Genomic DNA, 26753 nt, shown 5'->3' on the forward strand with positions numbered 1-26753 from the left:
CAGTGTTGTCTTGAATAAATAGGCGTTATTTGTAGAATATGTTGATTTACAAAAGAACGGAAGACTATTTGGGTTGAAAGGTCAAAAGTCATAAACTGCAGAACCCTCGTCCAGGTTGTTGTGTAGTTTGGCATTTCTTACTTTTGTCAACTCTATGATATATAGTGAGGTCATAGTGTTTCATAAAAACACACTGGACGCTTTTTTCACTCACTGTCAGATGACCAGTCCAAGTAAAAGACCGATTTGAATAGAATGGGTTGACGACAGGTAAACCCAAACACAACCAGTCGTTATTTTCTCTGACTCGCCGTCATTCGTAAACTGTTGACCTGTCATCTCTGTATGAATCACCAATACGTGCCATGACAATTCTCTCCCGGTGCTGACTTTTCCGGTGTATGCCACACCTGATGACTTGATTTATTTCTGCATATAAAACAAATGCTTACTTTCCCGTAAAAGCTGTATAGATTGTAAAGAACGTTGGCTGAATTGGACTCATTGGAAATCCCATTTTTATTCTTTTTATGAGTAACTATATAAACGACCACTTTCGTTTTCGGTTCAAGGAGGTCATGCCTTTTACACAGAATGCAAATAGTTTGCCACACTGTTTGAGTCAGTTGAGTTGTCGACAATCCCGCTGGACAATTTCAAGGTGAATGTTTAGTCAGGATATATCGTCGACATGGTGGAAGTCATCGACATGATTCTTCTACCCTTTTTAATGATATTGGTAAATGAGGCGACGGCGAGCACAGCGTGTGAACTTTGGCATAATACGACATCTATGAGCGAGGTAAGTGGTTCAAATTTGAGTCTACAAATGCCACGACATATCACATCATTTTCACCTTTCGAGACAAATGTTTTACACAGTCCCTCGCCCACCGGCACTGGGTGTAGTCATGGAGCTATAAAGGGATCCTTTTAGCTCCATGGTAGCTGCAATAATTGTAGCCTTGGTTGTTGGTGGGGACTGGGCTTCTGTCGTGCGGCTCGTGCCTTGCCTTGGTTGGGGCAAGGCGCGAGCCGCACGACAGAAGCCCAATCCCCACCAACAACCAAGGCTACAATTATTGCAGCCTTTTAGCTCCATGGTGTAGTGTGCGCAGGAAATGGCTACGTTAGTCCCGAGAAATTCTGAGCATTTCTAGAACATGCTACCAGAAGAGAACAAAAACAACTGAAGCAACAAAATGCCCCACAAGTAAAATAATTGCAGCATCGTCTTTTTAACGTCCTTAAGGCGGGGTCTAATATTTGCGCTTTTTATTTTACTCTACTTTGGCGATATGTTTTAGACGTTTTACCACTGTCCGACACATTTAGTGATCCGAGTAAAGTTACATAGTCATCTTCAAGCAGATTCTCTTGTCCTCCCAATAGAAACAGCCAGTAGTAAAGTGGTTCCCCTGTCGTAAGATGTCAACGACAGCACGAAAATAATTGCAATGTTGAAAGATATATTTGCCGCAATTTTGTTTAGAAAATCCAATCTTCCTTAAGCAGAAGCAGCAATACTGAGGAATTATCTAATTCATCTTCATGGCCTTTACTTACACTGACCACTCGATGCACCTGTGTCCCCGCCTATAAAGGACGGGACACTGTGTCGTACCTTGGCATCATTCTCAGTGTTTTTGTTAAGGCCGGTACCCGGTAAATGTTACCGGGGTTCCCCAGTCATTTTACCGGGGTTCCCCTTGGTATATCAATGCAATCAGATTAGGGGACAGCAGCAATGTTACCGGGTTCCCAAATCATTTACCGATATTCCCAAACCTTAGCAAAAACACTGATTCTGTCACGGAACCTATACCTGAAGCCATTCATTTTAAATTGACGGCCAATTACCATCGTTGACTGAATGTACTAGACCAATGCATTTATACCGTTATTTTGTAATCTCTGTTACATAGGATATCCCAGTTGGAACGGAAGTTTTCTCTCTGCCTTTCGGAGATAACGTCGAGATAAGGAATATCAAAATACTGACGGGAGATGAAGTAAGACATCCTTATCTATCGTTTAGTTTACTGAAATTACTTATTTAAAGTTTGCGTCCTTCACGACTGGCGACGGAAACACAAAATTGAGAGACACGATCCGTTTTGTCGACAGTTTTGAAGGGGCCTTTATTTTTACGGGCAGGTATGATGAGGTCGGTGAGATTAAAACTATATCAAAATTGCTAATACTTTACATGTTTTATTATCATTATTTTTATAAAATATGCCCCCAATTCTTCAATCGTAAATGTGACCCTATAAAAGAAACACAGTTTACAACATAATTTTATTGGTTGAACCCCATCATGTAGTGATATACATTATGACGTCACTTTTGTCAATGCTTTAACTGCATCTGATCAGCTGGGGCTACATAACTGCTTTCTATGTATGAGTGAAAGTATATGGCCAGTATGCGTTCAAAGTTTGGCTGGACGGACCACGGGCAAATGGTGTGTCCATTGCGGTATGCACAGAAAATATGGGAGGTGTGACTACAGACCCAATAGGGTTTATGGTATGCTATGACACATTACAGCATGACGTTTGAATAAAGGGTCTACGTCGGCAGCTATATAATTGTATTGACCTATAATGCCTACCTTCAAAACTGCGAACCAGGATTTAGTGACAAATTGTTGGTTCAAACCCCTTTCCTACGGCTGTTGCGTACGTATAGTATACTTAGTATACTTACATGTAAGACCGTTTGTGCACAAGACATGTTTGTGCTTAAACTGATTGTTACATGAAAAATGGAAATAAATTACGTTTAGAATGTGTCACACTGAGGCACAAAACGTCAAAGGTATTTTTCTATCGATCGATAGTGGCTATTAAGCTACATGTGATGAAATATGTAGAATTTTATTGGTTTTACAGCCCCAGAGGCACTAATATTTAGTTAGGAGCAGCAAAGTCCTGTACATTATAGTGTGCGTGTCCCGCACTTGGTCCCTCACTTGTCCATTTTCGATACTCCTAAATAGCGCCATGAGGTCAAAATGGTGTGCAATAGCTCCCTGGGAGGGGTTCTTTGACTGTATACGTTTTGTTCACTTTTGTTGTTGCTATTGTTCCATACAAAGATTAGGCTATGACATCATACACATTCTATTTTGATATTTGACCAACCTCCATATACATTCTGTAAAACTCACCCCCCCCCCCCGATTTCAAACGACCACCTCCCTGTAAAAAGGAAGGGTTCCTTATCGCATCTTGAAAACTAGCCTAAGAGTACTTAAACCCTTTTCCTCTTCAGTAAAAGTGATGGCGCTGTTCACGGTGAAAGGTTGTTACTAAGCCTAGCTGGTTGCACAAGCACGAGAAATTTCGTCAGCGTTGCATGCGTGGCTGTCATTGCAGCCTCAGCCTTCAGTATGCTTTTCTAGTCTCCATTGTAACATAATAGTATTAGTCGCCCATTTAGGTGTATTTCGTCCTTCATTTTGTGCAATTTAGATCACGTGGCTAAATTAAACCAGATGTGAACTGAAAATGCTGACGTGTTTCATTATATTGCAGTTGTGTGTAAATTTAAACTTTCGCCGCAATTTTGCAACTTCATTGAAAGTGTTATGATCAACGCAATTAACAATATTCACCACCGTAGATTTACTCTAAAGGTCATTAATTATTCAAATATGCAATTAGCTGAAATAAAAATCATTATTTTCTTTGACTGCTGTCATTGTATCATCACTTTATACAGCAAGTGTAATTGCCTTTGGTCAAGTCCTTCATTAGATATGGAAATTATAAATTAGCTGACATGAAAATGCAAAATGACTTTCAATATTGTTTTAACCTAGTATCATCAATGTACATACCATGTTTTGCCAACTTTGATCAAGTTCCAGGTATATATCCGTAATTAGCAAAGTTCATTAAATATGCAAACTAGGAATTGGCTGCAGTAAAAATGCTTATTGCTTTCAATAATGTTTGATGAACTGTATCTTCAATGTACATGGTAAGTTTCTTTAACTTTGGTCAAGTCAATTCAGATATATATCCTTAATTAGAAAAGTTCATTAAATATGCAAATTTGAAATCGGCTGAAGCAAAAAATCTTAATGACTTTTAATAATGTTGTACCATAGTATCTTTAATGTACATAACAAGTTTCATGAACTTGTGTCTAGTGAATCAAGATATATGTCCCTGATTAGGAAAATATGCAAATTAGGAATTGGCTGTAAAATGCTTAATGACTTTCTACAATGTTGTGTCATAGTATCTTTACTGTACATAACAAGTTTCATCAACATTGGTCGACTCAATTCAGATATATATCCCTAATTTGTAAAGCTCATTACATATGCAAATTAGCAATTATCTTTCGTGTTACCCCTTAATATCTTTCAGGGCTGATATATCCTGGTGTGATAAACATTTGTAACAAATCTTATCAAACTGTTTGGAGTCGTTCTGAATGTATATCCGTTTTATTCTAAAATCATTAATTATGAAATGAGCAAAGAGTATTCAAACCACGCCCACCAAAAACTAACCAGTTCTTGCCATTTGCAAACTGAATCTATAAACCAGATTTAATTCTGATCTGATAAGCCGTTTTTGAATTATCGAGCCAACAGACAGACAGACACACAGACATCGCTACGTCATTAGCTCACGTGTGTGAACAAATTAGCCAAAAAAACCCAACTGAACCTATAATGAATTTAATATTTTCACAACATGGAGACCCCCTCAACAAAATCAAAACCAGGGTGACCCCATGGATCCACCGTCCCCCGGCCGAAGAAACTGGCCAGTCCCTCAGTTTGTTCATTTGGCGGTTTTATTGAATCTGATGAATCATCATATAGGAAAAAAAGTGGACGATACAGTTAAATGGTGTTCCAATAACAACTTGGAACTGAATGTCAAGAAAACAAAAGAAATAATAGTGGACTTTCGTAAAAATCAATCAGAAATTACGCCTCTTGCTATAAATGGTACCGAAGTGGAAATAGTTAGATTTTTTCAAATTTCTTGGTGTCTATTTATCTGCTGACTTGAAATGGGAAACCAATACTGATTTCATAGTCAAGAAAAGCCAGCTACGCTTGTTCTTTCTGAGGAGGTTGAAGAGTTTTCGTGTTAGTCAGAACTCGTTGATTAGGTTCTATCGAGGAGTGATTGAGTGTCTTCATTCGCAATCACTGTCTGGTAGTAATATCACAATGAATGACCGGAAACAACTCACCCTGGTCGTAAGTACCGCTAACGAAATTATTGGTTGTAATCTTCCATCGTCAGACACTCTTTACATGGACTGTGTTCTCAAAAAGTCTATCTCCATCGTTAATGATCTGTACCACCCTGCACACAATTTATTTCAACTTATGCGTTCTGGCGAACGTTCCCCTTCCATCAAGTCAAGTTCAAATCGGTCCCCAAAGAGTTTTTACCCTACAGCAGTTTGCATGTTAAATGAATGTAAATCGAGTACTGTGAGAGCTCACACATCTCGTCTCTCATAGTTCCTACACATATTGTACATCTGAAGTCGACGCTTTTATTTTAAAAACATGTTCTTTTATTCTGTTTGTTTTATTTTTTGTGTTTCTCTTTTATTCCCTGTTTTTTGATCTCACTGTCTGTCCTATTGTTTTCGCAAAACCAAGATATATTTCATTGCATGTGCAATAGCGTATAACAATAAAAAGTATATAAAAAAATGTTAAATGAAAAAGACGAACGAAAATCTGCTTTTGCTATCGTCATATCTCACTGTCAATACTATTCCCTCTTTCCCCTCTACTGATACACACTTTCTCCTGTCATCTGTTATGATAGTTTCACAGATTCGACGTAAATACGTTAGGTGTTGTCTACGTAATTGGACTTTTGGATTACAACATCGATGCACGTTATGAACTGCAGATTGAGGCCACACTGGTGAGTCAAACATATGAACTATGACCTGCATCTTCACAAACATAATTTATAATAGCTATATGTACCTCTGAAATGGTATATCCTTGTCCTTGTTACAAAATAAATTGATTGCTACCTTTTTGGTCGTCTTTTGGGCAGAAGTACAACGACTTTAAACTTATGACCTCATTTGATTATATGGATATGGTAAGCAATCCATACATGGACGGAGGCACATAATGCTTCATGACACAGTCAAATCATGCACCTCTACCCTTCCTCTTCTTTAGTATCCAAGCTTTTAGGTATATCACTGGAGTGTTGACAGTCGTTTGGGCCATTTTCGTAGCTGCAGTAACACTGAACACTGAGTCAAGACATAGTAACACTGAGACACAGTAACTCTGAGACAAGGTCCGATGATGGCACTCGCTGTCATGCCTTCGGCATTCCCAACTCTAACCTGCGGGGCTATTGCTTGCGAACCCACCCCACCCCGTATGTGCGAGAGACTGTACCAACTACAGAAAAGAAAAGGCACAGGGGACTGTCGACGGTTTACTTTATCACCAAACTATTAAACAAATAATATATAACTATGTTTCTTTGCTAACAACGATCACAATTCAACAACCACTGTGCAATAAACTAACTCAATAAATGTTTCTAACTTTACTCAGCTAATATTAAACACAAACCCACTATGTCGCTAAGCTCTTCTTTGAATCTTTGATTGTAGTGGCAATTTTCATCGATGTTGCCCTTCTGAATAAAATGCAGCAATATGCAATGTACAGAGTAATAAAGACGAAATACAGTACACTCTTTGACACGCTCTGTCTATAAAACACCATGACTTTTAGGAGAATTGGTGCAATTATACATTTTCAAGGCTTTTTCTATACAAAACTATTTCAGGGTCATATTGCCAAAGTTATAACACACTGTCAGATAAACGTAACTTGTTTATTACCATTGGATTTTGTCATTGACAACCAATTGAAAACTTTAGACTGATCGAACACTCCTGTTTGGACTTACAATCAAATTTTAAACCAATGAGACGACCATTGTCTCGGAAGAAAGATTTTGACCACGTAAGAAAAAATAAGGAAACAATTCACTGAAAGTAACATTGAAGACATTGCTATAAAATGAAACAATCTACAGTATATACATTACATACTGTACAATGAAATAGGAACTACAACAATTAACATGCCCTGGCAAACTTAGCAACCGTATATCTTGCACTTTTCGTCGACTCCAAAATTCTAAGTATAACTGCTAAACACCCCTTAGTTTACAACATCATTTATGCGAAGTTGAAAACAAAGTGTTGGATGATTATGGTAAGACCCTCGTGAAACTGACTTTTACGTCGAGGCAAAATGATTACTAGACATGTAAACAATAACAAGGGTAGGTCTGACTATCAACGCTATTTGATAATCATTTACAGGATGACGTCATCAGCTGTTTTGTCAATTTAACGATTCTGCTGGATGACGTGGCGGCCTGGCCTCCGTACTACAATGAATCGTGTGCTTTGAAAAGTCGTTCAGACAATGACGGAAATAAATGGGTAAGAATTAAAGTAAAATTATTCAAATATTTCGAAGTAGAGCCTCCGACAAATTTGGAATGCATGAATTTGTAAAAAGGAGTGTTGACAGAACATCGATGGCACATTATAGAACATTGGGCTACATTCTCCTTATGATAAAATAAGCACTTGTCTGAGGGCTCCTCTAATGGTGAATAATTGCAAACATACGCCCTAAGATGATGTTGAATTGTACTATAGCTTAGCGCAGGCCTATTGTTCTTCAGTGGCTTTATTTGTAAAATTTTGGTCCGAAGATGAAAATGTTTCCTTCAAGGAGTTATTCATGACAGTTGAGACCCTGTTCTACTTGGAAGAAGAATGATATTGACCAAATGCGCAAAATAAATATTTTCATATGAGTAAAGTTGTTGTTTCAAAGGTTAATGTATTGTTTATTTTCGAGTATAAAACTCAAATAAGAAAATGTTCGCCTCTGTCTATTATCGAAGTCGTATGATTCCCACATAAATAACATTGCATTTACCTAATAAAAAACGTCTGTTACAAACTTCGCTCATTTTAGCCTTGCATTGTTTCTTTTGCCGCAGAGATTATTTTATAATGGAATATTAAAAGAGCTTGATGGTATACGGATCGATAAATCCGTCACAAGTTATTTTTTACCCTTTGATGAATATGCCGAGCGATTGGCATCTGAATTTACGGCAGATACCGATAATGGCAAGTGTAAGTATTTAACTGCTATGTATACAGTTTAGCAATTTATCAAAGAGGAAACCCCTCTCTGTAAATGTCTGTTATTGTTTGGAGAAAGCAAACTGTCAGCAATTTGTTGCCATGGTCACTTAACTGCTGAATAAGTAAAGGGGCCTCACGTGAACATAAGGAACCGAAAACGGTGTAGCCAATTAAATGACATCTTCTACATTTTGTTTTGTTCAATGAAGTGTTTTATCGACTTCTAATAATTGAAATCTAATTCACTTTTCGGCGGACGATAGATAAGGTCCGCCGTTGACAAGCGAAATTTTCGGATTGAAGTTTTATGAAAATGGCACACATCAAAATTACCTTGCCAATGAAATGTTGATGACTCCTGGTACACATGCCATTGGATACAATTGGTTTACACTAATAGTGAATAAACAAGTTAAAACTTGGTTTACACTGTAGTGAATAAAGGCAACGTGTGTCGAATCGATACAGAGAATTGTACAAATCAGAGTACCGTATCGTATGTGATATTACACGCATACTTACTCTGTTGAACACCTCCTATAGCGGAATACTAACGACTTTGTCTTGACACGCAGTGACACAACGTTGATCCCGGGGGGCATACAATCTGAGAACAAGTGAATACTGTCTGAACTCCAAATCTTTAAAATTTACAGGCATGGCTACAGTATATTACTCAGCTACAGCTAAAGGGGGCGCAGAATATCGTGAAACTCTGAGGTTGGAAATAGATGCTGCGGTTAATGTATCGGTACAAGTATTTCTGAAGGTAATCACATCATTGTGTCAACACTATACTCTTAAATGCATGAAATAATTTTCTCTAGTTTCTGACCAACGAAAACTTGCAGATGAATGCACATAATTTATATCACATCACCAATGAAAACTAAAACGTGAGGTTTTTACAATGATCTAACAAATATTCCATGTTCACTGGTCTGAACTGATATGCTTGATATCAATTTTCTTTTGAATAAATACCACTATCTGTAAGTCTGTATGTGTGTACATGTACACATTTTTACACATCAGCATGTATGTGTATACTGCTTGACTGCGATTCATCATTTGCTTGTGTATCCTTGCTCCCTGGCCCAAATCTACAGTTGCTGCGCTACGCTAACGAAAAGGGTCATTTATTTGCCGCCACTTTAGTCAAAAATTCATAGAAAAGATTTAGCTTGAATCTGTAACAAACCTTTACATCCGTAGAAAATAAAACTTAACCATTCAAATAATATCACAATTAATGTACTATGTACTATGATAATGAAAGTCTTGCCTTAAAAATTTACAAGGTCACAAAATGACAAATGCGATTAGATATCATTGAGTGTAGAGAGCTACAGTTCACTAGTTCTAGGGTTTGCTTGGGGATACGGGTCAGGCTCCCAAAAACTGGGTTTTGTCGTCTCACCAACAACCCTAGACTAAACCTCGAGCCACAGCACTGCAGCTACATTGAGTAATGAAATGACGATTCTTGGTTCAACCCATCCGTTAGGCTGCGTTCGAAAAAATGGTGAGCGGGAGGAATCCCGATTGAAATCTTTTTTTCAGATCAACCCTCAACATGCTCAATACCCTCAAAAATTTTCAAGCCCTCCCCCGGTCTGTATGATCAAAAATTTTCAATTCTCCCCAATATCATATAGCCCTATATTTTTAGGAATGCACGCAGAGTAACAATAAACATATATTGTGTAGTTCTACACGCGGGCGTTTGTAGCCAGTTGGTAGGAGACCAAAACTGTCCCCTCGCAAAAATGCTTTAAAGTAGTCAAGTTGTTTTGGCCTATCTACAATCAGAGACTGTACGATTGTGAGTGTTGTTCGTTCAACTTCGTCAAAACTTTTTTGTTTTGGCAAACGAATTCTGACATTATGCAATCACCGTGCTTGATACTATTGACCAATGACGGCCATGATACCAACAGCCCATACCCATGCCTAACTCTTTCGTTAGCACAGCGGAGCCAGTGGTGGAAATGGGGCAGGTAAGCAGACGATTGCTTGTGATTTCAGAATGACAGCGCTCTCTATGGGAATCCATACGTTGATAGCACGATGGTGCTGGACACTGAACCTGGTGCGTTCATTATGGTATTGACAATCATGAATCTAACGAATACTGTAAATGAAGGATCAATTCGATTTATCAATAAGTTGACAAACAGGACCGTGGGCAGCGTGAAAGTCGAAATTGTCCCTCAAGGTGAGAAGACGTTTTCCTAAATAAGGAAGTCAAAACATTTATGGTAGCGACCAATCACCATTATTACACATACGTGTCTTTCTGACCACTTTTGAAGAGAACAGAAATTAATGTTGGTGACCGGAATTTGAAGCGTTTTTAATTATATTGGAATTACAAGTTTTCCTTTGCAATGGAACAACTTACTTTCAGTCGCGAGTTCAAGTCTATAAAGGGAATTCCCCTTCGTGTGATGGTAATCCGTATGAAAATTATATGATGAGCAGGAAATGCTGTTTTTTGAATATAATTACTTTGGGTAAGTTTGCTGAAGAAATCTTTGTTGTCCAATGGCTCCAATACTTACGTGTCATTAGAGTGCAAGATGGTTCGTAGAATATGAATCTCATATATCCGAATCTTGCAGTCTATATTAGCCCTTCATTTCCACACAGGTTGTAAAGCAGGAAAATACGGAGCTAAGTGTGATAAAGATTGTATTTGCCAACATCCAAAGACTTGTCATGCGTTCAATGGCGCTTGCAAATGCGATCCTGGTTGGAAAGGACCGGCTTGTGATATTGGTAAGTCATGAAAATGCCCGGATAAAAAATTTAATCCCCAGGGAAAAATAATTCTGTTTCGTCTAGAAGTTGGGTAATGTTCACATTTAAATATTTACATTTGTTGGTAAATGGGCTCAACACAAGAGATTTTATAGTCATATCGCGTCCATCAATTCAAGAACCGCGTATTCTATTACTTTATCGGATGTCTTCGACGACACCTTGCACCATAGACAGTCGACAAATAACAGGCTAAGACACAACTTAAGAGATTTGTCACTGAAATCAGAATGTTCGCTGTGTGGAGCTGCCGTACCTTCATACCAATAACATGCCGATAGAGTTTACCAAAGAGGAAAAAGACAAAATCGCATCATATCATCGTATCACTTTTTCCCGAATCAATTTATTCGATGTTGTCATGCCATGTACTGAGCAGTTGATGTTTCATTACTGCATAATTAATTGTGAGTCATTGAAATATAGCTGCTTCATTGGACTGACCTCGGAAAACTGGTTGATGAAAGAAATATTTTCTACCCCATCAGAGTGATATATCTGATATATCTGTATGATTAACTTTGAATAAATAGTGGGAGCCCCCTCTCCATGGTATTCTGGAATTTTCAAGGCCCCCTTGAACACCCATTTTTTGAGGTCCTGGCTGTCAATTGTGCCATCCGTCTCTTGCCGTTAATTGTGCTCGCTCTCTAAGTGTATTAAGTTATGCACCGTAAAAGTTCTCACGATGTCAAAGGTAAGGAGAATAGACTAGGTAGGGCGCACGGGGGAGTCTCGGGGCACGGTCGTCTTGGCGCAGCGGAAGGAGGCTGTCACTTGGATATTAGAAGAGGTGTCCCGTCGTAAATCAACTCCTAGCTGGACACAGTCACTGGCTACTTACCAAAATCAGTTTGATTACTTTCAAAATACACAATTTCTAAGCAAGAAAATGTAAAGTCATTGCCTCAAAAGGATTTTTGTTAAATGAAAGCAACCTGAATGTGTTTCTATTACAGCGTATGAGTGTGTGGAAATATCCCCTGCTGTGACGAATTTATTATATGGTGGTTATGGAACGTTATGGTGCGCTCACTACAATTTCGACGTAATTGAGGAAACCAGTGTGAAGTGGTATCATAATGGATCACTTGTAGAAGAGAATAGTTCTTTTGATATTCACTTTGATTTTGGGTAATGGACGCTATTTTCGCAAACTGATGTTTTTCGTCATTATGCTCCCAGAAATAACAGGGAACACTTTAATTTGTGATGTAATTTCTGATGCATACCAGGTATTGTGCTAATGTGATTTTGGGTGTATTGATCTATCTGGAATCATGGCTTTTTACACACTTGGCAACCGACAGCTAACAGAAAATAATAACAAAGCGACAAAAAAAAACAAACGCACAACATTCTACAAAGTATACAAAGATGGAGACTTGTTTTCAGTAATATTGTGTGTCTTCAGGTGCACGCAAGCATCTAAAATTGAAATGGAGAATGGAATATAACGGCAATAATTTTCAGAAGTGTGAAAATGTGAAAAAAAGTTCAGCCTTACTTCTTTTGCAAAAACATATTCAAATACATTGAAACTAGTTTTTTTATACTTTGTAAACAATTTAACTTAAAGGCAGAGGAAAACTGTACCACAAGTCCTAAATTAAATGGCCCATCCGTTTGCATAAGAAAGGAAGCGAATGACAGGTTTACGGCAGGGTATATAATCAAGAACAGAATTAGTATACTGATTCAAATTGCAATTTAAAAGAACTTATTAAAATGTTTGTAAAAATCAGTGTCATTCTTGAGGATTTCTTGAATATCCAAGAAATGAACACGTTCCATCCAGCAAAGATAAACCCAGCTAATTTTTATATTTTGTCGCCTATGTTCGTCTGTCTACGTTTGGGCTATGTAGCACTGGACAATCGTCTCTATCCATACGTGAAACAGTTGATAGCAATGCTGGTTCCTATGACTGTGAAGTATTGGATGTACAAACAGGTTGGGTATACAACGCCACTGGTATGGTTTTCATAAATGGTATGTTCCTCTTGTGTGAATTTGTATTCTTTCATCAATATACGCTTTCTTGTTCTTGTTGTAAACTTGATCTAAAGGGTGAAGGTAGCACAGAAAACGAGCGCAATAACAGAAAGGTGGTGGAGGGGTGTAATGGAAGATCCGTCGCTTGAGGGCGCTTTCTATGCCCTCCCCCCTTAGGAAGCGTCCTCGAGCGACGGATCTTTCAGTCTAGGGAAGGGGCAAAAGAAAACTGTTTTGTCAGTTTTTCGCAACTCCCCGCAACAAATTTTTGGAGCTCCCTACTGTTGATAAGAAAAATTTTTGAGGCCCTCAATCTAAAACATTCTATCTACCTACCTACCTTCCTACCTACCTACCACCTACCTATCTATCTATCTATCTATCTATCTATCTATCTATCTATCTATCTATCTATCTTCCATCTCCTGTCTGTCCGTCTGCCTGTTTGTTTGTTTGTCTGTCTGTCTCCCTCTGTTTTTCCCTGTGTCTCTGTGTCTGACATTTCATATTCATATGTCAAGTTCCTGGTGTTTCAAAACACTTAAGAAGTAGACCAAGAAAATGTAATGATTCACAGAACATACACAGACATGGTAAAAAGTCAAAAAGATAGAGTTGCAGTAAATGTGTGATTTTTCGCTTTCTTTACATATTTTACAATGCGGAACGCACTGCTTGAAAGACGGAATTGCTAGGATGTGAATCATTCCCTCAGATTAAACTTCATATTTTTTTCAGAGAACTTTTGTTACTTTGTTGATATGTTCTCCACCGCTTGTTACAGCCAGGATTGGTGGAAAGAAAGTTTCCCTGTTTCTAGGGTGGTTTACCCGTCTTGTTCCCGATATTGTTCTACGTTTTACACTCCATAGTTTTAATTGTCATTTATTTTGTGTATCAAGGATGTGAAACTAACAGATGGGGACGTACCTGTGAAGTGCTGTGCAATTGTGAAAACAGTATCTCCTGCGATAGGTATGAAGGCTGCATATGTTATCCCGGATGGAATGGTACCGAGTGTTCAAGAGGTAATTATATATATATATATATATATATATATATATATATATATATATATATATATATATATATATATATATATATATATATATATATATATATATATATATATATATATATATATATATATATAATATATATATATATATATATATATATATATAAGAACTGCAGGTCTAAATGTCAAAGGAATTAAGCCCTCCATAATTCATCTAATTCCATTTAGGCTACGTTCACAAATAACAGTTGAGGGGGAGGCCCTCAATCTAAAACATTCTATCTACCTACCTACCTTCCTACCTACCTACCACCTACCTATCTATCTATCTATCTATCTATCTATCTATCTATCTATCTATCTATCTATCTATCTATCTATCTATCTATCTATCTATCTATCTATCTATCTATCTATCTATCTATCGCGGATTGAAATCTTATTTTTTTCAGTAATCAAATTTTCAAATATCCCCCCAAATTATCACCAGTCCGAATATTTATAAAGGATATGATGTTCAATAGCCGGCTAAGTTGTTACATTTTTCCGACTGAGACCGCTCAACACGTTGTAGAGTTCGTGAAGCACTCACGCACGCATGCTCAATATTAATTATACATCGCACATACTTTATCGAAGCGAAGAAACGAATTTCATCGCTGTAACTGGGCGAACGATAACCTCGGGGACAATTCTGTCCACCAGCAGTGTTACCAACCCAGGGTAGAAAATACGGCTAGTTGTCAATCGGATTCGAACCCACAACATACGGCATCAGTATTGTCACAATTGACAATACTGGAAGGTTAAAATATTCCATGAAATAAATGTTTGAATCTCTGAAATTTTGGGTGTAATAATGGCAAATAATTCCATTTAGACACATTTTTTTCATTTAAATTAGTCTTTACTGTTCAAACTGTTACTTTTGTATTATTTTATGATGAGAATGTGAAAATGTAGAAAATCAAGCATTGTGACCCCATCTTTTTTCTATAATATTTGATTATTCTAATATGCCAGAATTCAAAAATCCCCGATAACTTTTCAAGTCTCCTCGTCTTTTGCTTTCTGGTCTAATCTTATGAAAAAGTATGTTTCACTGTCATGAGCGTCATTTGACCCAAACTCTTCTTCAACTACCATGTACATCAGAGTCAGAGCTACATATGTCATTGCTCGGACATGCAGTGACAGTGATACTGTAGTAGGAGGGCAGTAAGCAGTAGCTGTATTAACTTTGATAACTTTGACAATATTTTTGTTCAGTATATACAACTGCGTTCTTGTTCTACTCCCTACAGCATGTTGAACTGTCCAGTATTCACCTTGCTAACACAGCCTGTGTATGTGTATCATAAATTTGTATCACTGACAACTGACTGTCACTGATTAAATCATCACCCAATACATATTTATATATACAGGCTTTGTCGACAAACAGAATATTGTGTGTTTTTAGCATGCTGTAGGGAGACAGCAAGAAACTGTAGTTGATATATTGCATAGAAATGTTGCAAAAATCATCAACAGTTGCAGCTGCTGCCCTTTTACTAGGCTCATTTGATTTTGTTGACGACAAATCATACATGTTTAGCTTTTTTCAAGATAAAAGTCATGAAATGTGACAAAATGGTTCCAGATTTTGTTAACAATTGGATGACATAAAATGGTAATCATTTTCATTGAATTATTACCTAAAAAACTTGCAATTGGAAAATGTAAAATTACGTAAAAGAGAACCAAAAAATTTTCGAATCCCCCTCCCCCCGAATTCCTCCAGCCCCTTAACCGTTTTTTGTAAACGCTGCTTGCCATCCGTGTATCTGCTATTGGCCGAAACTAGAGCAAATCCACTTCTTCATATTTACGTACACATACACACAAATATGAGGACATCTGTCTGTTGCAATATTGGAATCCTTTGTCCTTTGGAAATGATATCAAGTATAAGCGTATATTCAACTGAGAACATTTCCTATCTTTGTTTTTCAGACATCCAGTCACCTGTAATCGTAGATTGTCCCGAAGACATAGTCATTTCAGCAAGTGAGAAGAAAGTAAATAGAGTTACGTGGAAGGAACCAACCGTTTCTGACAATTCGAAAGATTTGTCTCTAACGTCAAATTTTCAACCCGGCCAGGCATTCGGGTACGGAGAACATACAGTGACATACAGAGCGGAAGATGAAGGAGGGAATGTTGCCGTGTGTGAATTTCAAGTCACAGTGAGAGGTAATCGTCGTTTTGCTCAACTTTGTAACCGGCATTACCGTAAACTGCAAATGTTATGTCATTCAAATAATTGCAACTTAAGCATCCTTCAACGTGAGAATGAAAGACTTATTTTGAGTTTTAAAGAACCATGTCCTATATCATATACAAGCATCATATAACAAGTCCAGATGTTCTGTCCTGTCAAATTTACACAACGAACAGTGTATACATACCGTAACTATAGAACAGAGCGATACTAATACTATACCTTGATACCTTCCATTCCACCTCACCAAAACTATCGACTAAAAAAAGTACTTTTCACGAACTAATCGTAGAGATAGTTAAATAACAAAACTGTATTTGACACTGGCTGTAGAATTCACATCTCGTCAGAAAATAATTTAGAGCTTTCCCGTATAGATATCACAGGAGGCATATCAAAAGCAGCGAAAGGTGTACTGTCGGTTCTGGCTGTTTTCATGGTAGCTCTATGTGTCCTGGGACCGTACGTCGGATACAGGTACAAACGGGAAATACAGACCATAATTGCAAATAAGCTTCGACCATATGAAGACGATGGTAAGACTTAAGTATTCATCAGTTTTGTGTCACATTTTAAATCACTCAAAGCTATAAAGAACCAAATTGAATGTTTTTACTGAAGACTGACCAATGTCGTGTACTGTTTTTCATTTAGATAACGCTCTCAGTGTCGGTTTTCATAAAATATATATGATCAATACATGTCGTCGCCCTTCGTTTACAAGAAAGAGAAGTTATCAGTATTGATCTCGAAATGTCATCAAAAAACGGCGTTTGAATAGTTCAGGTTCTAAGACTGTGGATTGTTCGAAAAACATCTTTCATGAAGCTCAACGCAAAATGTAAGCCTTTCGGTGAATCCAATTGGTTAAAAGTATAAGAGACTATCCAATAAAAGATGCAAAATATGACAGGAAAACTAGTATAAACTACAAGGTTTCTTATGAGGCCGTATAGGTAGTGCGAATGTAAGCGGATTATCCCGAGATAATATTCCCTTACGTGACTTCTCACAGACAGCATAGACTGATCGATGACCAACGACAGACTGACTGATAAAAGAAAAATTCTCAGAAATCACATTATAGAAACTACTTGTGAAAGTCATTCAATTCAAATGTTTAAAATGTCTAGTCTGAATGATGACTTTGTACACGAAAACAGTTTACAAAAACCACTTCTTTGAAGCCATGTCTGATTGTGGTCGTATCGCAAAGCAAAACAATTTGCTAACAAACCAAGTTTAAATGAAATCGGGCAGGCCGTCATCACTGACACCCATTTCAACTTTAATACATTACATGTATATTTCACCGTGATGCATGTATCACTGCTCTGACTTCTATCGATAAATATCAGTCTCTTGTGTGTTTGAAATCCAGATGGCAGGCGTTATGATGCATTCGTCTCCGTCAGAGGTCACACTGAAGATGAGGATTTCGTTTACAAGGAATTACTTCCAACGCTGGAAAAGAAATACGGTTTTCGACTTTGCGTTCACCACAGAGATTTCATCATAGGAGAAGGTAGGCTGTCGCCAGAAACACCACAACACTGACGTTCCAGCCGTCAAAAAGCGAGCTGTGATGAATTTCTGCAGTATTTCTAGGGGTTAGTTGACGCCAGTAGTCATATACAATTCTGTGGACGTTTTATTACAAAGACTCTCACTAAAGCCCGCTCATGCAATATTCCTTTCCTTATGCTATCTTTAACGCTGCATTCACACATGCCTCTGGAAGGCAGAACTGAGAAAGTTTTATCTGATTTTTTCAAGTATTCCCCTCCCCGACAATCTCAAAAAAGTCAACTAGCCAATACACCACAGAAAACATGATTGGAACTAATTTTGGATAATTGGATGGTGAAGTAATGTCGACTTAATCCACAAATGTTATCTCATCTGCTTTTCTTGTTACGTTGCACACTTCTTTTTATGAGTAATTTGCGATATTGCAACATTCACTGAGCTATATGGCACCTAACACTTTTGAGAAATTTGCAAAATATAAAAATCCAATTATCCCAAATTAGTTCCAATCGTGTTAGAAAAAGTTTGGAATCCTCCGAACATAAAGAATATCAAGTATATCTTAAGTCCCCAAAATCGGTACATAGCAGGCTGCACGTTGCAATTTTTTCCCACAGGGCAGAGAATGTTTCATAATAGAACTATTTTAAATATACCACAATACATTATCATGATAGAACTATTTTAAATATACAACAATACATTAGTGATTTCCTTTCTCTAGCTAGCGTTAAAACTGGCCCGCTGATCGATTAAAATGTACAACGTATTATCATAATACTATTGGCCGCGGGCAACTTCTTTGCTCTTTCGTATTTATTTATGTCAGTGCGCCTTCAATGCGCCTTGTATGTACGGTCATGAACCGCTTAGCCTCGAAATCTGCCAATTTACTAATCAAAGTAAATCGAAAACTGATACAGGGGAATCCTATGCTTATAAGTAATTATGTGCGAGCAAATCTAATTCCATTTTCCGAATATATCTTATCTATTCTAGCTATCATTGAGAATATCGTAACAGCTATCAGGGAAAGTCGACGAACTATTCTGGTTCTATCTCCATCATTTGTTGAGAGTGACTGGTGTGACTATGAACTTGCCTTGGCTCACACAGAAATGATAAGTCTTCGACAAAAACTCATTCCAATAATGTTTGATGACATCACCAGAATGGCAAACTTAAGAGCCAGTTTGCAGTCGATCCTGAACACCATCACGTACATCGAGTGGCCGCGAGAGGGCGCCGACAGAGATAGGGAGAAATTTTGGAAAAAATTGGTTAGGGCTTTGCCCAGGAAGAGAGAGGCAGACTTGGCCAAACGGAAGGTTAAGCGACGTTGTTGGTGTGATTTTAGTCACATGGCGGCGTCAATTTTGATTTGCATAGATCGATTGTGTCAAAAAATAAGGAGGAAGCGTGTTTATGTCAAACTTAATGCTGACATTGCGGATGATGATATACCATTAATTCAGAATGTTGGGCAAGAAGCACCTCCTAATGACTAAGTTAAGCTCACTGCATGTAGTGCATTTACCATGTCTTTACCATCTTAACCGCAGGACTTTGACACACATATTCATACATATCTGTTAGCTGTAAAAAGTATTACCGGTTAAATGCAAGGATACTGCTCTGTGTTAACCTCGTAAAATCTGGGGGCATTGTCGTAAAACTGTAGGGGAAAGCGTAAATGTCCATCCCCAGGGGCGGGGTCGGGGATGGGGGAGTCTTGGTCTCCGAGTCTGCACTGGTTTCTTGCTGCTATTGCTATTTTTGTTTAATATGTTTGACTATGATACATATGGAAATAAATATTTCTGCAACCAACCTTTGGTGCCTTGGTCTTGTCTTAGCTCTAGATTTGGAAAGATTCCTTTTTTCTCCTGCACATGTATTTGTTCTTGGACAGTCTATTCCAAGCATTTGGAAACACTCTAACATAGTTCCAGTTCCTAAAAAAACCAACCCTAAACAGTTAAATGATTTTCGTCCCGTTGCACTAACTTCTCTCGTTATGAAAACACTAGAAAAAATTATAAAATTCATTATTGTTTCTAAGATAGAACACAAACTCGACCCTCTTCAGTTTGCGTATCGTTCTGGAAAAGGGGTAGAAGATGCTAAGCTGTTCATTTTAAACACGCTGTATAAACATCTAGAAAAGCCAGGTGCACATGCTAGAATACTCTTTGCAGATTTTTCAAGTGCTTTAATACTATTCAACCGCACATTCTCGCAGAAAAACTTCTGTTGAATTTTGACATTGGTCACCAACTAGTGCTCTGGATTATCGATTTTCTTACCAGTAGATCACAAACAGTGTTTGTCAACGGTCGCATGTTCAATTTGATACATACTTCAACTGGTCTCCTCAGGGCTGTGTCCTTCTCCTCTACTTTATAACCTTTACACCGATGCCTGTAGGAGTACGCATGAAGGTAATCATCTTGTTCAGTTTGCGGACGATAGTGCGTTAGGGAGCTTTCAGTAATTACAGAACGAAAAATACCATTGTAACTCACTCCGTGTTGAAACTTTTTGTTCTGTAGCACCTGAGGAAGTCCTACTTTTAGGACGAAACGTTGTGCAGATATAATAAACTATTTGAACCAGCAGATTGGTACGTGTGTAATACCCTATAAACGAATATATCATAACCACGCCACCGACAACACTGGGGACAACCTGAAAAACCACAGTCGAATATATATATATATATATATATATATATATATATATATATATATATATATATATATATATATATATATATATATATATATATATATATATATATATATATATATATATATATATATATATATATATATATATATATATATATATATATATATATATATAATATATATTAGGGCTCGAATTAACTTTTTCTCCTGGTAGTCCCATTGGGCTACCATTTTCTGAAGTTGGTAGCCCAGTGACAAGGTCTGGTAGCCCATGCTTGAATGAAGATTTTTTTGTCGAGTGTTGGGTTTAGTGCTAGGGACGCTATTTATAATTTCGTGTTTAATTGTGATTGATACATTGTGATTAAATAACTACGAAAATGAATTTTCATTGGCCATCATTTCCCAAGCCTGTCATCCAAGTACATCAGTTCAGATAATGATATTTCATTGAAAGTTTGTCGCAGCAAATTCGACTGCACTGTCGCCTTTCAATTTGCATGACAAAGTCATAGTCTAGCCTTTCTGTGTCCAGCTGGGTTGCGTCGGTCATCTCACAGCGATCAACATCATGTCGAACTAAGTAATTTCATGTCCCAGGCTTTGGTAGTCCGTGTGGGCTACCATTTCATGGGTTTTGGTAGCCCCAGGGAAAAGTTGGTAGTCTGTGGACGCGGGACTACCGCTAATTTCGAGCCCTGTTATATATATTATATATATATATATATAATATATATATATATATATATATATATAATATATATATATATATATATATATATATATATATATATATATATATATATAAATGAGTGTGTGTGTATTGAAAATTCCTCTCTATATACATTTTCCAGCTGTTCTATCTGTGATATTAGCATGATTGTGTAAATTATTTTTTTACATTTGGCGCCTCCTACACCCATGTTGCGAATGTGTTTTTTGTCCGTTACCGATGGTCACACTCCTTTCAACGTCATCCCTTAAATGTCCAACGCTGACTGAAAAAAAAGCACGAAGCCCTAAATCATTCGTCGGCGGCTGTAAGGAAACATTCGACTCAACATTATGTCAGATTGTAGTCCAATTGCGAGATATTATAGTAGCGAAGCTTCTCAACAAAGTAGTGCAGCTAGTGCATGGCATTTTGGGAAAATGAATTAGAGCTGACGCAATGAAAGCTGACGCAGTTGAAAGGTGAAAATAATAAGTGAACTGCCTTCCCAGAGAAAATAAGAGAGCTGTCTCCCTGCAACGAGGTGTTGTCTTTATCGCCAATTTCGGTTTTTGTATCTGGTGATATCTAACGATCACATTCTCCACCTTCGTATGGGCAAGTCATTATAGGCATCAATGCAAAAACGAGACAAAAACTTTCTTTCAATGTATCTCTTGCTAAATTCTAAACTTCTATTGCCTCTATTGCCTTACTGTCTGTTTTACGTACGTCCTGGCTATATCACAAGTACCTTTTCCACTCAGCAATAATCTGTCAGGATGATTGATACATTACATGGTCAAAATCTCAGAGCGAGATGATTAAACCCATATCCGAGTACGACACTTCTACAGTCGGAAAAATTGTCTTTGACAGATTTTTGCACGTGGGTATAAAATATTAAATTTTCGATGTTAGCCACAAATGTAATTTTCGGCCCAGCTACTTGTGTATTTCAAGTTAATACCGGTAAACATTTGTTTTAGGTTTAAGGAAGTGATTTTTATGATTCTTCTCTCTGAACTAGAATGTTTATTCTTCTGATTAGGCTGAAAGTACTGCGTGGTATGTGGTATCACCGTCCTTGGGACAACTTCAGAGAGGTCAGTTATAGCATATCGGGTGACTTTCCTCTGCACTGCATTTTGAAGTTTTTGTAGGTATAAACGTGGAAGATGTTGGCCTACTGCTATTAAAACAATAATCGCGTCTTGTTACCGTTCGAATGTATGAATAGGTTTGACCACACTAACTCCTTATAATATATGTGATCATTACAGGGTTTTAACGTACCGTGAAGTGTTTCAAAGCGAGTCAATGTTGTTTTTCAGTTCCTCACAATGAAAGTACTCGTGTTGAACGCCTACGAAAGGCGGTCTCCGCTGCTACTTGCATGACCTTATCGACAGAGCATCCAGAATGAGCAAAAAAAAGACAGACAGACAGACAGACAGACAGACAGACAGACAGACAGACAGACAGACAGACACAGACATATAAATAATAATTTGACAAACAAATAAACAAAAAAGAAAGAAAATAAATGAATATACGAAAAAACAATAATTTGAATAAGAATTGAAAGAATCGACAGAACAACAAATATTTAAGATGCGAAGTCAGTATCAATCCTCGCTTGAGTTAGTGAGGAATTATAGCCGATGTGCTTCACCCGACACAAAATCAATCAAATGAAGCCCAACACACATTTTAGGGTTAGGGCTATTTCATGTCATGGCGGCAATAAATCCGTGTCATTCCAGGTACAATATTACCTATCTTACATTTTGTTCGTCAAATTTCTTGAAATGTACAAACTAACCCTGACTCCTTTTCAATACAGTAGTTGCTAAAGACGGCAAACTGAGTCGTGACAGAAGTCAGTGTACATTCATATGCAAATAGCAATCAACATGACAGCCAAAACAACTTTCGACGTTTCATTTTCATGTATTCTACAGATCAAAAATCACACATGTACATGAGTTCAAACTCTGTTATTGTTTGGTATAATTTTGTCCAGATATTTGTTTATCTTTGTGATCATGCTCCGAACAGATTGGTTGCCCGCCTGAGGCTTTAGAGTGAAATTTATGAATCCGCGGATGTAAAAATATCAATGATGAATCAAAGTTAGGAAAGTCTAAATACAGCTCGATCGACACTGTGACAGACATTGGGTATTCGGAATCATCGGTCGCTATATTTCTGTTCGCATTTTAATTTGTGGATGATGTACGAAAATTACATTATGAAAATTCGACCAATTGAATGAGTGAATTCAATATGAAGCGCAAATAAAATCGGCGGCCAATGTGCTATTAAGTAGATGCAGTAAACTCGCGCGATATTCTCAGAAATGGGATGATTGGGATGATTGTTGGTAGACATTTTTGCCATTTTAAAATTAGTAACTTATTGAGTACCAGCATATTATTGTTTGACTTTGAACCCAAAATTAAACTGCAAATTACTACATGAGATATCCTACAAATTTATCTGTAATCGAAGCAAAACCAGACACTCCAATCAGTGATTGTTCATTCAAGTTTTTAAATGGAAAACTTGCATTAGCATTGGAATGCTTTTTTGATAAATTGAAATATTGCGAAACAAAACACTTGATGAGTCCAGTCCACGAGTACTTTCCATGGGTACAGTTCACAAGTCCAGTCAATGAGTAGTCCAGGTTTTACACACTGCAGTACCTACAAATACATCTTGCCTCCGTAGTCTGTAAATAGAATGGCATTCTACATGCATGAAACCTTTCCACATGATTAAGTTACACCATTCAAATGGAATTTCGATACTTGAACTCCGGTGCACTCAATGAGGCCCTTAATACTACGGGCGAACCATATGCTTCGATATCAAAAATGTAGAATATGCCATCGAGGACATTGGCAACTGTGTGTAATTCACCAGGGGAGTCATTAGCGACATGATATGTGCAGTGCTTTACCCCCCCCCTGTGGGGTTCCTCAAGGGCAATGTGACATTGCATCGCAATTGAATCAAATGAAATAACTTGAGTAGTTTTTAGAAAAGACTGCTCAACGTTGAATTTGCAAAACCATATCGGTTCACATTCCAGTCAATAAATTACTATTATTCATGCCGCCGATGCTAGTAATGCTAATGACAGAACAGCGGGGGAGAGCAGGAGGGGGTTGTCCCCCTCCTGCCTTTGGAGCTTTTGAAAAATAGAGATTAAAATGGTGTTATTTGGTGGCACTTGGGGAGTATTTTTTTACAGATTTTTTTCGTATAAAAAACTCAAAGGAACAGAAATCTGAGACAGTATTCCAAAACTTACATTCCAGTTCACTGATTTCAACATGTTCAATGAAGATTACATTTTTTGAAAACGAAAAAATAGCGACAGACATACATTTATTCACATTTATTATTTATTATTATTTTCCTGCAATAAAAGATGGGTTTGTTGTCAAGGCATTCCACTGGTTTTAAACTTTATAGAATCAGAATTAGCTTGCTTTACACATTTTCCCCTATCGGTAACCTATACAATGTAGAATATAGAAAGCAGACGTTTCTCATGAATGATCAGGCAAGTATATCAATCTTTAATCAGGAAATACTGAAAAATGTACTCAGTACTAGCCTCTAACATAAGGCTTGCCACGTCGAAGAGCTGATCATTCTCGTCTGAAGATCACAATAACGTGAAACACATAGTGTAATGAGATTTAGTTTCTACTTGAAAAAAACCTGTATTATGATATATATATATATATATATATATATATATATATATATATATATATATGTGTGTGTGTGTGTGTGTGTGTGTGTGTGTGTGTGTGTGTGTGTGTGTGTGTGTGTGTGTGTGTGTGTGTGTGTGTGTGTGTGTGTGTGTGTGTGTACATATACCGGGTATAAACATACATATCTCAAGCATACATATTGCTGTTCTTTACTATTATTGTTGTATTAATTCATAACTTCACTAAATGCTTCAGTACATATCAACAAAATTGAGTAGCCCCCTCTTGTTCTCCACTTTTGAGCAACCCCCCGTTGTAGCTTTCGATTTTTTGAGTGACCCCCCTCAGATTCCTCCAACCCCTCCCCCTCCAGATTCCTCCAACCCCCTCCCCAGGCCATAAATAATGACGGCTCCCAGGCTAAGCCGGCAACTTCAGAGATTGAGTCATGTATAATAAAGGTTAGGTGATGAGTTTGGCCGTTTACTCACCATCCACGCACAACTTCCAAACTGTTTCAATTCTTTTCTAATATACGACTTGTGGGGATTCATTTTAAAGCTCGTGGTGTAAGAAACCTTTTACCGGCTTAGTTTTACGAAAATATATTTTTTCTCCATAGAGTTAATACAGGGATGGTGGCCATTTTGAATTTTCAATATCGGTAAATCTTCGCCTTATTTGTTTCCCTAGTACCGAAATTTGCAGGGTGACTACCGATTTTTATTATTGAATTTGAAAGCGAATGATTGAAATATTCTTTGATTAAGTTTGAGCAAAAGTTTTAAGTCTTTCACTTTCGAGGCGCATACTGTCCTTATACTGTCTCTGGTAGTTACTGATCCAAAATCTCTAAAGGAGAGAACATAAGATCTTCGGTACCGGTGACTAGAATCAAGACGATCATATACTTTTCATATTTCATGAAACTTGCATCCTTATTTTAACTAGAATTTTAAAGATATTTTTTGTTTGTTTAGTGTGGCGGCAATATTTGACAATTTGCTAGGCATTTTATTTTGGAACTCTCCATATCAAGAAGAAATGATTGGTCCCTAAGTCTGAGATCTCTTGGTTGAGATGTCTACTTCTCAACGTTTGATCGACAAAAGTTCTGGATGCTTCCTTACTGCCTGGCTTGTTTTATTTTATTTAATCCGCACTTTTATTTGGGCGGGCGATATATTTCTGCAACATTTTCATCGTGACTCTTTCAAATGGCAAGTCAAATTTGAATGTGAACGGACTAAGTTGCTGGCTTGATTTTATTAGATAAGGCACAGGAAAGCCAAGATGAACAAATAAATAAATGAATAACAAATAAATACATATCACAGAAAACAAATTGAATAAGGATTGAAATAATTGACTGAATAACACATGAAACAAATTCTATACATGCGACATATCCTCACTTAACTGTAGTGAGAAGTAATACTACTGACATCGCATCTTGAATATTTTGCTGTGTTGTTTAGTCAAGCCTTTTCGTTTTCTGTAATACACATTCATTTGCTTTTTTGTTTTATTCGTTTGTCTCATTATTATCTATTTGTCTGTCTGTTTCTTTGTTTATTCTGGCTGCCCTGTGGTTAACGTCATGCAAGTAGCAACGGAGACCTTGGTGGACATTCCACACCAGTATTTTCATTGTTCACGTTTGTACAAACAATAATTTCACAATTCAGTGCATCAGCGCGAGCATGAGACGTCCTGGTATTTAGATCAGAGGAAAGGCACCCCATATGCCAACTGACCTCTTACAAGTTGTGTGAAC

General features: G+C 37.4%; 1 protein-coding gene across 2 annotated transcripts; it reads left to right on the top strand.

Moving 5' to 3' along the window:
- The first annotated feature begins 606 nt into the window (after window positions 1-606).
- LOC139132821 (uncharacterized) lies at window positions 607-19450 on the top strand. 2 transcript variants are annotated; one of them, XR_011552449.1, is made up of 14 exons: window positions 607-802; window positions 1926-2012; window positions 5823-5924; window positions 7366-7488; window positions 8868-8980; window positions 10240-10429; window positions 10864-10992; window positions 11994-12168; window positions 12902-13026; window positions 13932-14057; window positions 16043-16282; window positions 16688-16846; window positions 17692-17920; window positions 18840-18885. XR_011552449.1 is itself a non-coding variant. In XM_070699081.1 (14 exons), the coding sequence occupies exons 4-14, from the start codon at window positions 7485-7487 to the stop codon at window positions 19346-19348; spliced, it is 1914 nt and encodes a 637-aa protein (XP_070555182.1). In that variant the 5' UTR covers window positions 607-802; window positions 1926-2012; window positions 5823-5924; window positions 7366-7484; the 3' UTR covers window positions 19349-19450. The 2 variants fall into 2 exon arrangements, 1 of the variants encoding a protein (XP_070555182.1); XM_070699081.1 differs by having other exon boundaries at window positions 17692-17835; window positions 18840-19450.
- Window positions 19451-26753: the final 7303 nt, after the last annotated feature.

Source organism: Ptychodera flava, chromosome 5 (genome assembly GCF_041260155.1).
Source record: "Ptychodera flava strain L36383 chromosome 5, AS_Pfla_20210202, whole genome shotgun sequence".
NCBI lineage: Eukaryota > Metazoa > Hemichordata > Enteropneusta > Ptychoderidae > Ptychodera > Ptychodera flava.